The 12,279-nt window shown below is 42.9% G+C and overlaps 1 protein-coding gene across 1 annotated transcript in view; it reads left to right on the forward strand.

Moving 5' to 3' along the window:
• Positions 1-531: 531 nt before the first annotated feature.
• Positions 532-12,279, forward strand: part of AAR2 (AAR2 splicing factor) — an 18,468-nt gene continuing 6,720 nt past the window's right edge. The window contains exons 1-2 of the mRNA XM_007934625.2: positions 532-1,288; positions 6,924-7,153. Of these exons, the coding sequence (XP_007932816.1) occupies positions 532-1,288; positions 6,924-7,153 (987 nt within the window). The remainder of the gene's footprint in view (positions 1,289-6,923; positions 7,154-12,279) is intronic.

The raw sequence follows: 12,279 nt of genomic DNA on the forward strand, positions 1-12,279 counted from the left end.
ATTGGGTATGTACGTGCTTTAATCACCCCTCCCAGCTTTCCTGAGATTCTCCAGCCATAGGTTTTAGACAGAGTTATAGTTTATTTAGGGCAGCCTGTATTGTAAAGAGAGCTGTGAGAGTAGATCTTAAGGAGTAAGCAGGGAGAAGAACACTGGCCTGAAGGGCAGGCTGCCCAAGTTCTCATTTGGATCTTTGTGTGACCCTGAGTATATCACTTGTTTAACCTGTGGCTTCCTACCTGTGAAGTGAGTGTTCTTGCTCATTAAACCAAAACATAAAAATCCTCTTCTCTCTGAGCCTTATTTTCCTCATCGGTAGAATGAGACTCATAATTCTCACCTGCAGGATTGTGGTGAGGATTAAGGGAGATCATTATGTCAGAGGACATTTTAACTCGGTGTCTGTCACAGAGACTGCTCAGCAAAGGCAGCTTCCTCCCCCAAGTTCTGTTTTAACTCTGATTTCTCTCTTTTTCAGTTGTTCTGGAAGACAAAGAAGGAGTCACCTTGTGGGCACGTCTCACAGGTCTTATGGCTGCCATGCAGATGGATCCAGAGCTTGCCAAGCGCCTCTTCTTTGAAGGGGCCACTGTGATCATCTTGAACATGCCCAAGGGGACAGAGTTTGGCATTGACTATAACTCCTGGCAGGTGGGGCCCAAGTTCCGGGGCGTGAAGATGATCCCCCCAGGTATCCACTTCCTCCACTACAGCTCTGTGGATAAAGCCAATCCCAAGGACGTGGGCCCTCGTATGGGCTTCTTCCTTAGTTTGCAGCAGCGGGGGCTGACAGTCCTGCGTTGGAATGCGGTCCTGGAAGAGGTAGACCTGTCTCCAGCCCCAGAAGCTGAGGTGGAAGCCATGAGGGCCAACCTCCAGGAGCTGGACCAGTTCTTAGGACCTTACCCATATGCCACACTCAAGAAGTGGATTTCACTCACCAGCTTCATCAGCGAGGCCATGATGGAGAAGCTGCAGCCTGAGAGCCGGCAGATCTGTGCCTTCTCAGATGTGCTGCCTGTACTCTCCATGAAGCATACCAAGGACCGGGTGGGACAGAATCTACCCCAATGTGGCACTGAGTGCAAAAGCTACCAGGAGGGCCTGGCTCGGCTGCCTGAGATGAAGCCCAGAGCTGGTACAGCTATCCGCTTCTCAGAGCTGCCCACGCAGATGTTCCCTGATGGTGCCACACCAGCAGAGATAACCAGGCACAGCATGGACCTGAGCTATGCCTTGGAGACAGTGCTCAGCAAGCAGTTCCCCAACAATCCCCAGGATGTGCTCGGTGAGAAGGAGCAAGGCTCTTTGAGGGTGGGCCGTGGGATTTTAGGATAGGGGTTATAGAATCTTGGGTTTTCTGGTCCAGTAGTTCCTAAGCCTGGCTAGGCAGCCAGCTTCCCAGTACACTTGTTAAAGGTACAGATGCCCAGGCCTTATCCTGAGGAGACTTTGATTCAAGAGATCTGGAGTGGGGATCTAGCTCTCATTCTATCTGTCTGTCTATCTGAGCACCCTGTGTGAACCTCAGGCTATCCTGTGTTTAGAAACCACTGATGTTTCCCAGCCCTTCATTTTACAGAGTAAGGTCCAGACAAGGAAAGGATCTGGCCAACTAAGTCGTCAGACTGAGACCAGGGCTCCTGGTTCTCAGGCCAGACCTGTTTTTTTAGTAGTTTCTCACTTGCTGCCACTGTTTGCTTCTGACTTTCAAGATGTCTCTTCACTGGCTTTGACTAGGACAATGATTTCTTTAAATTCTTATACTTATTATTGGTTATTTTGTTTTGTTTTTCTTTATAAAAAAATAATACGTGTTCATTGTAGAAGTTGTTGGGTTTCTTTTTTTCCTTATTAAAGAATAATATATATTCATCATAGAAGAAAAACAAAAACAAATATCACTCTAAATCTCACTACCTAGAAATGACCATTTTTTAAAATAATTAATTAATTAATTTTTATTTGGGTGAAGATTTACATAGCAAATTCACTTTCCATACAGCAGCTCACATATACTTTGTCTCATGTCATTGACCACAGTTTACCACAATGCAACAGCTCCCCTCCCATTTCCTCCTCATAGTTACCTCTTCCCATCCTTCCATACACTCCTGCCCCCTGAGCTGTCTCCCTGTGCATAAACAGCCCTTCCTTCTCCCATGATTGTTCTCTCTAGGGCATGTGTCTACTTGAGGTAAATGTTTAACTCACATGCCTGTACATTGTTTGGCTGGCAACCACAGGTGTGGGTTCAATTCCAGACCTGAAGGGCAGCTAGGGGCCATAGTCTCAGTGGTTCCACCAGGCTCTATTGGACCAGCAAACCTGGTCCTCACCTTCTCTCTTTTTTTTTTTCCCCTTCCAAATGATTTTGAATTTTGTTCCACATTGTTCTCCCTCTCTATCCAGGATCTCCTACATCCCTTCCAAGTGGATGACAGTGGTAGCCGGGCACCATCTAGTTCTTCTGGTCTCATAGTTGTATAGGTTGCAGATCGGATGGTGTACCAGTCACTAGGACTGATTGTTTCCATTAATTTTGGTTTTCTTGTTTCTTCTTTGCTCTTGACGAGGAGAGACCCATCGTTGCATCTAGATGGCAGCTTGCTAGCTTTTAAGATCCCAGAGAAATGACCATTTTTACATTTTGGAGTCTTTACTTGCCATCTTTTTCTTTATATGTCTATGTATTTCATTTCAGTCTTTTGTTTATATATTTCTATGTATTTCCTTGTAGTCTTTTTTATTCAATTTATGTATTTGTGTGTATATATAATTATGACTATGTATTTTAAATTTATTTATATATATATATTTAAATATATTTTTATTAAAATAAGATTAAAGTATGTGTTTTCCAGTCTTTAATAGAAACATTTGTCCATACCACTGAGTTGGTGGTTCCTCTTTCATGATCGAGAGCTCTGGTGGCGTAGTGCCTAAGGCATTTGACTGCTAACCAGAAGACTGGTGGTTCAAACCCACTAGCCACTCCTCAGAAGGAAGACTGGGCAATCTACTTCTGTAGTGATACTACCTCAGAAACCCAAGGACGGGTTGCTATGAGTCAAAATCGACTCGACAGCAGTGAGTTTGGTTTTGGTTTTTCCATGATTACTTGGTGTTCCATAGTTAATTGAACCAGGCTTCTGTTGATGGGCGTTTAAGATGCTTCTGTTTTTCCCTATTATAAACACCATCTAAGGAACATCCTTGTGTGTACTTGTGCACACATTCAGGGTTAGAAGTGTTGGAGCAGAGTGTGCATGTTGCATCCTCTCTAGCAGGTGGGAGCATCTGGTATCACTTTTGACAGCATTGGGCGTGGTGATTTAACACAGGCCTCTTCCAACTGAATGGTTGAAAAATGTCATCTTGTTTCAATTTATATTTCTTGGATCACTAGTGACAGCAAACAGTCTTCATATCTTTAACAGCCTTTTGTATTTTTTCTTTTATAAATTATCCAGGTCATTTGCATATTTTCCTCCTGAAAGGTTGGTGAGAGATTTAATATAGTACCCTTGACCCAGCTAATAAAAAGGTGCATTTTGGTGGTTGCATCTTAATGCATTACACAGCATTTTCATTTAATAAGTAACAGTTGAAATACTGAGTTAAGAATGAATAGAAATCCGATTTTCTACCTCTTAAACATTTCAGTTCTTCATGGTATATCTTTTGAAAAGATCTGTTACAGGGATAATTTTGAATCTACCTGACAGTGCTTTGAAATGATTTCTAATACCATAATTTAATTTTAGACTAGGCCAGAAATGCATGAATTTATACAAATGCCCTAAATTCAGAGAATAAACTTATATTTAGTTTCATAAACTAACCAGGCAAAGCCAACTGAAGAAGCAAATATACCTCTATTATACAAAGAAAATTTGACTATATTTTGAAAATATTGGTCAAACGTCCACAGTATATAGACCAGGCAGCTGTTCACACAAATCAAACTTAGTTCCACAAGCCTAGGAACAAGGAACTAGTTTTTCTACATCTCTGGAGGTGACAGAGATTAAATGCCATGATTATTTGGTATTTGGTGTTGAGCACATCTGTTTTTATATGAAGAAGAACTGGGCATTATGATTGGAAGAAGACTCATTAACAGCCTGCAATATGCAGATGACACAACCTTGCTTGCTGAAAATGAAGATAACTTGAAGCATTTACTGATGAAGGTCAGAGTTTTCAGTATGGATTGCACCTCAACATAAGGAAAACAAAAATCGTCACAACTGGACCAATAAGCAACATCACAGTAAATGGAGAAAAGATTAAAATTGTCAAAGATTTCATTAGGCTTAGATCCACAATCAACACCCATGGAAGCAGCAGTCAAGAAATCAGATGTGATACTACACTGGGAAAATCTGCTGCAAAAGACCTCTGTAAAGTGTTAAAAAGAGCATAGATGTCACTTTCAGGACTAAGATCCACTTAACCCAAGCCATGGTATTCTCAACAGCCTCATATGTATATGAAAGCTGGACAGTGAATAAGGAAGACTGAAGAAGAGTTGATGCCTTTGAATTAATGGCGTTGGTGAAGAATACTAAAAATACCATGGATTGACAGAAAAACTAACAAATCTGTCCTTGAAGAAGTGCAGCCAGAATGCTTCTTGGAAGCAGGAGTGGGCTAACTTCGTGCAGTGTAGTAAATTACTTAGTGTGGCTTTTCTACCCATAAGTCTTTGTAAACTCCAAGGTGGGATTTTCTATGAGCAACTGAGGAGCTATCCACCTGGGTTATTTCTGTTGGGCGTGGCACAATATAATGTTCTGGGAGGTTCCCACTTTCTCTCACGTGCTTAGAGTTCTGATGCTGTGATTGGCTAGTTTGACCACCCTTCCGGGCTCAAAAGGAGGCCTCCTGGAGGCAGAACTCTCTCTCTGACTGCTGGTGGAGGAAAACGTGCTGCTGAAAGAGACACTCGCCCCTGAAAGAGACACGTGCTGCTGGGAAAGAGACGCGAGAGACACGCATTGCTGAGTGAGACACCGAGGGACCAGCACTGCTGGGAAAAAGACTGTGAGAGACTGTTGGCTGAGGGACGTTGGGCTGGGAGAGAGACTGAGCGTTCTTCCTGAACTTGAGTTGTAGCCTGGTGCTTCCCTAATAAACCCCATAATCTGTGAGTTCTGTGTGGCCACTGCAGTGAATTACCGAACCCAGGAGAGAGGTGGTGGGTGCTTTGGGAGGAACGGTTGGAGAGAGGGCTGGAGGGAGGCAGCATGTCTGGTCTTGCAGTAGTAGGCCTTGGGTTACTGCTGGTAATCCTGTCTTCCTCTTGTGGGATTAGAGGAGGTCGGAACATGTGGCCTCTTTGCTGTTTTTGCACTTCGTCTCACCTACTTTGGTCATGTTGTCAGTATGGGACCATTCCCTGGAGAAGGATATCAAGCAGAGGGTCAGTGCAAAAGGGGAAGACCCTCAACAAGATGGATTGACACAGTGGCTGCAACGATGGCCTCAAGTATAGCAAGGATTGTGAGAATGACTCAGAACAGGACATTGTTTCATTTGGTTGTACATAGGGTCGCTATGAATTGGAGCCGACTCAGTGGCACCTAACGACAACATCACCACCACCACATCAGCTTCTTTATGGCTTACGTGTATATACCACAGAAGAAGGCCTCATTAAATTTATAGCTACCTTTGAAGCCAGGAAAATAGCTCTGATCAACAGTATATCCAGGGCATCCAGAAGACTAGTTGCTGCCCAGGGACAATAGCTTCTGGATCATTAGGTCTATTTGTTTGAGAAGTGTCTGGTAGGAATATGGGAATAGTAGCTAATATTGAGTACTACTGTGTGCCTGGCATTATTTCAAATGCTTTACATTTACTCTTGATTCATTTACTCTTCATGACAGCCTTCAAATAAAGAAATTGAAGCATGAACATATTAGGAAACTTGCCCAAAGTCACACAGCTGCTAAGTGTTGGATCTGGGATTTGAACACAGCCATTCTGGCTCCAGGACCCATGGTCTTGGTCACCAAGCTACTCTTAGAGATTAAATCTTAGAGTCTGGTGATTAAACAAGCAAAAATAGTCTTACTGGCAGGTTAACTGCTAGAAGAAGTACTGTTGTGAAAGGCTCTAGAACTATTCTCACCCAGTAGGGAATGTTTTATCTTTCTCTTGTTCACGTTGCCACAGCATTAGATGTGTGACCTTGGGCAAGTCCCTCAGCTTCATCTATAAAATGAGGTCAATACCATGTTCCCTGACCACCTCATGGAGCTGGGCTGAGGATTATGTGATGTAAGGCAGCATTTCCCTGACCCTGGAGCAGAGTCTCTGCTTCAGAATCACCCAGGGAGCTTTTTAGAGGCACAGATACGAAGGCTCCATCATCTGTCCTTGACCAGAATCTTTGGGAATAAGGTTTGGATAGTTTTATCGTTAGCCAGCTCTCTTAAGTGGCTAGGGGTGGAACAGGCATCCAGGTTTGGGATCCACTTGGCACAATATCCATGGACATATTTTGTAAACTCTTAAAATGCCAGGCAAATACCACGCTATCCCTCTTCTCTTGCTGTCTGATTTTATAGAAACCTAAAGCCACAGTTTGGTCTCCTGTGGCTTGAATTTATTTCATGTGTGTAAAATTTTTTGAACACCTGCTAGGTACAGACCCCTGTGCTAGGCTCTGCAGGAGTGGCAAGGGGGAAAGGCCACCTGTTACTGAGGTCCAGTGGATTTGACTGCCTTGTGAGCAGCATAAGGTAGACATACGTGTGCTGTAGTGACCTTAGTGCAGAATCAGCCTGTCTTCCTCTCCCCGGGATCATTTCTCTCTGCGTCTTTCAGGTGAAATCCGGTTTGCTTTTGTATGCTTCCTGCTGGAGAACATGCATGAGGTGTTGAGGGTCATTTCTCTCTGTGCCTTTCAGGTGAACTCCAGTTTGCTTTTGTGTGCTTCCTGCTGGGGAACGTGTATGAGGCATTTGAGCACTGGAAGCGCCTCCTGAACCTCCTGTGCCGCTCAGAAGAAGCCATGGTGAAGCACCATACCCTCTACATCAAGCTCATCTCCATTCTGTACCACCAGCTTGGTGAGATCCCTCCCGACTTCTTTGTGGACATTGTCTCCCAGGACAACTTCCTCACCAGCACCCTGCAGGTAAGCGGGCAGCCATGTGGGTCAGAATTGAGACAAGCATTCGAGGAAGGACCCTCAAGAGGGTTGCCTTTTTGTTTCTTTTTCTTTTTCTTTTTTGCAGGTTTATAACTTTATTTGATAATCAGCTATTATTAGTTTTCATCCACACTGACTGTGGGCTTTTGAGAATGATGAATGGTATATAGATAACCAATGTATAGAGCTTGTTTGCCGAATCTTCATCCTTACTACATTTTTCCAGACAACCGTACATGGATACAGTATGGGACAGGCTTTATTCCTTTTGCCTAGACAGCTTGTGAAGCCTGGTGTCCATGCACACATGTGGTGTTCTCATCTTCTTCATGGCAAATTTCTTGATCTGCTTGAGTGCCTGAGGGGCATACTTCTTGAAGCCCACTGCCTGGATGCATTTGTGGATGTTGATGGTGCCTCTCTGGTCACCACTTTGTTGATAGCAGAATGGACCTTCTCACCATCCTTCTTTGCAGGGGCCATAGTGCCAGGACCAGGTTGGAAAGCACTTTTTTGTTTCTTGGCTATTCTTCCAAGACCCAGAGGTTTCCTGATTGCAGTTTCCTAATCTTGGCATGTTTCCTGTTCAATCTCCCTGCTAGATTGTAAGCCCGTTGATGCTAGAGACTCTCTGTACCACCCTCTCTCCACTCTTCCCCAGAGTGCCTGGCACTGGGAATTTGAATCACCTCCACCTCTTTGAGTTACTCAGCTCAAAACAAGTTTTTTTTTCCCACCCTGTAGCCACAAGTTGCTACAACCCAGTAGGCAGAGTTCTGAAGCTTGTTATTCCCAGTGAAACATCTGCAGCTCCTTAGATCTCATTTAAGCATTAAAGTAACTTTGATTTCCTGTTCAAACAGAATGTGCCAGTTTCTGCAGAGATTCTCTGACAGAAAAAGTGAAATTTGCTTTTAACTTGGCAATTAAATTTTCATTATGGGTGGTTAATTAGGGAAGAAGCTTTAAACAATTTACAATCTTCATCTTGTGCTATTTCCTCCCTTTGCAAACAGATTAGCCTCCTTTATGTACTTGGGACAGCCTCTGCCACTTGGATTTTGTAACTTTCTCAAGTATAGAAGGGGCAGAAGCTGCAAGCTGTCAGTTTTAATACTTCGTCACCCTGTGTATGACACCCCATGAGGCCTGCTCCATACAAGGTGGCTTTTCATTAACTTCCCACTCCCACTTAAGCTAAGGGTATTAGTCACCGTGTTTATCACATTATGTGGGTTCCCTCATTTTGTCTCTCTGGACTCTTCAAGGCAGAGAGGATTATTCCTATTTTACGAATGAGAAAATTGAGACACAGAAAGGTTAACTCATGTGCTTATGGTCACACAGCTGGTAAGTGGCAGAATTGGAATTTGTACCCAGGCCTGAATCCTGGTTTAGCGTCTGTGCTTAGGTTTTTATGTTTTGAATGCCATGTGCCGCCTCCCCCCAGAGGATTTTTGATTGACATTAGTGGAGACACCATCAGGGGCCTGTCTTCTCAGAGGTATAGGACACTCTTCTAAAACCAGCTTACTGTTGGCAGAGTCCCTGTGAGTAGGCAGCTGACTTAAAGCCCTGGCAGTTGGAGGACTGGTGTAGACCATGGGGAATGAGTCAGTCAAGCTGATGGGTTGAGCTTGGTATATTCACTTCAGAAGAGTTAAAAACCTGCCCTTTTATTGGTTTTTGCTATAACAGAGAAAGTAAATCCCTTTATCCATCCTCTGATGGAAAATCTCCTCCATGGTCACTGGTTTGTGGAACCCTGTGTGGAGGCTGCAGCCCCCAGGAATGGTGTGCCCTCCTGATGCAGTCCATGCTGTCACACCAACTTGGATGGCCCTGCTGTGTTGCTGGCTGTCCTGCCCATGGTCAGTACATCCAACAGCTGAGCTTTAATTGCCGAGGTTTTGTTGCCAGCAATGATTTATGAAGCAGAAAGGTCCCAGCTGGATTCCTTGATACCCAGGTGGGATGTGCAAAGCTGATGGTTGGAAAAATTCTGTCTTTGAACTTTTCACCAAAGTAATTTGATGTCATTATTTGGGAAAAATCTAGAACAAGTGCATTTTTAAAATATATCAACATGTTTTTGAGCCTTCTTTATATATGACATACTGCATAAAGTGTTGAGGAATATGTTTATCAGTTAGCCAGGGTTCCTGCCCTTGAGGGATTTTATTTAACTGGGGTTTACTGAGCACCTGTTGTACACAATACTCTGTTCTAAGACTGGGAATATAGACATGAGTTGGAAGAGTCTCTGGCTTGAAGCTCTTATTTGGATGGGAAAGTAAATGAATTAACCAAATAATTCCAGATAGTGAATAGTGTTTTAGAAGGCAGTCCTACCCTTCATACCATTTCCCTAGCTGAGGCCTTTTCGTCTTGTCTCGTCTAGCCTGCATCTGAGTGTATCAGCCTTATAACTGTCTCCCCATTTCCACGTTTACCCTGTTGATTCCTCTGTCTCCTCTATTGCCACCTGAGATGCTGCTGTGATCCTCTTCCTCTGGGGCTTTTTCTGTGGCTCCTTGTTGCCTAGAAAGTTAGCATTGCAAACATAGGTCACAAGGCCCATTTTGATCTGACTGCTGCCTGGTGCTCCAGCTTCTCCTTTCTCTCCCTGTTTTCCTCCACCAACCCTAACAACAGTGACCTTCCTGCGAGTTCCCAGACATGTGGTGCTGTTTGATGCCGTCTTCACAGAGGCTGATTTGCCCTATGCCTGGTATGTACTTGCTCATCCTCCAAGAGGCCCTCAAGGCATCCCTGTCTGTGAAGCCATCCTGAATCTCTCACTCCTTGCCATCTTAGTAGCCTGCCTTGTACTTAGCACTACTGCATTGTGCTTGCTGAAATTAAAATATTGTCTGTCTGACTTGTTCACTGAGCCATGTGCTCCTTTAAACAAGAACTGTTTTTTGTTCACCTGGTTATTTTCAACACCTAATATAAAGCTTGATATCTGAGGTGGTTTTATCATGTGCTTTTAGATGGATGGAGCATGTAGTTCCTGTGGCAGGGTAAACAGATGGCCCTAATCTGATGGATATAAGCAGTGAAGTCTGATCAATAGGCATTAGTAGCATCAAAGGGGGAGTGGTTCGTTCTGACTGGGGTTGAGATTTGAGGGGATAGAGGGTCAGCAGTGGCATTGTTTGAAGGGGGCATTTGATCTTGAGCTTGAGAGATGACTGAGATTTTAATAGGCATATTGTGAAAAAGGATGTTACAATTTTTTTTTTTTTTTTTTAATAGAAAGTCACATTGATCCCATCTTGGCAGTGAGAATCCAATCCCACACACACAGGCACTCACTCAGCGTGTTTGTGAGTGAATGAATCAGACCATAAAAGCTTTCCTCAGCCAGCCGCCTGCTCTCCCCCCAGGTAGTCAAGTAAGTGCAATTGGCTTGCTTTCTTACTTAGGAGTTTAAATGGCTACTCACCCATGGAGAGGGACTGATGTTTGGATGTGTAAGCACTTAAAGACAGCTGTATTAGGTTGTATGAAATCAGCCATGTAATGGCTTCTGCCATTAATTTCTTTCAACTCTCCCATTTGAACCCCTTTTGAATAGATGCCACTGATTTTTACAAATACTTTGGATTTAGCTTGAATAAAAATTGTTTTACAAAAATAGATTGTATTTTTTTTAAAGTAACTTAAGTCATCATAATTTGTTTAAAACCACTGAAAGGATGATCTGAGTTTGACAGTATATTTATTAGAAAGTGAGTTATATATGAAATAAGGGTTCCTGTTGTTGAGTGCATAGCATTTAGGCATATAGTCACATAACCTTTTGTCTTGTTTTGTTTTTATAATACTTTCGTCACAGTAGGCCTTGTGTGATTTCCAGCTTCATTTCTTCCGAATATTCTAAATGGCCAGTGTTCATCTTTGACTCCTTTTTTTTTCTGTCTTGTCTTAGATTTATTTATTTATTTACCTCTTTATTGTGATGAGTGAGTTTACAGACAAGTTGGTTTTCCATACAACTCTTCATACACATTTTATTTCGTGACATTGAATACAATTCCCACAATGTAACAGCACTCTTCCCATTTTCTCTCTGTGGTTACCATCTCCATTTGTCCTTCCTGCCTATCCATTCTTGACTTCTGAGCTTTATCCTTGGGCAAGTACTGCCCTTTTGATTTGGTATGGTTGATTGTTCTAAGGAGTATGTACCTCCTTGGTGTTATTTTTAACACTATAGACCTGTTTATTGTTTGGCTGAAAGTTGACCCATGGGGCTGACCCTTCAGTTCCAGGCTTGAAGAATCACTTAGGACCAGAGTCTTAGGGGTTCAACCAGTCTCTATCAGACCAATAAGCCCGTCTCGTCTAGCCTGCAACTGAGTGTATTTTTTTTATTATTTTGAATTTTGTTCCACATATTTCTCCCACCTTCTGTTGTGATCCTTTTCAGAGTGGTTGGCAGTGGTAGCCAGGCACCATCTAGTTCTTCTGGTCTCAGGGTTGTGAAGGCTGAGGTTCATGTGGTCCACTAGTTCCTTGGACTACTTATTTCTGTGTGTCTTTGATTTTCTTCCTTCTTCTTTGCTCCGGATGAGGAGAGACCAATAGTTGCACCTTAGTCCATCTTTAACTCTTAAGGGAAAGCATTGACTCTGACAGTGATCTTTATACTATTTGTATTATAACCTCACTGAGATAAATTTCACCTATCTATGGCTATATGTCCTGCCATCAGCTGTCACTTTTGCACACTTGCTTTGCATTATCTCACTTAGCCCTCATAACAGTGCTAGAAGTTAGGTCTATAATCCCACTTTATAGATGAGGAACATAATTAGATTGGTCACATAATTGTGCCCAAGATCATAGAGCTAGTGGGTGGCGAGGCTGATTTTGAGTTATAAAGCCTGTGGTGGGCTGCCATGTGATTAGAGCCCCAGGTGAAACATCACAAATTCTTTAAACCAGCTCAGAAGAAGTGATTCCTAGTGCTTTCACCTTCCTGGTCTTCATTGTGAAGTGATAGTCTTTTTCTAACACCATTTCTTTTTTTTTTTTTTTTTTTTTTATGATTCCTTTTTTTTTTTTTTAAATTCCAAATTTCATTTCTCCCTAGAGAGGAT

Source organism: Orycteropus afer, unplaced genomic scaffold (genome assembly GCF_000298275.1).
Source record: "Orycteropus afer afer isolate SDZICR_OR568_19922 unplaced genomic scaffold, OryAfe1.0 scaffold00020, whole genome shotgun sequence".
In the NCBI taxonomy this organism is placed as follows: Eukaryota; Metazoa; Chordata; class Mammalia; order Tubulidentata; family Orycteropodidae; genus Orycteropus; species Orycteropus afer.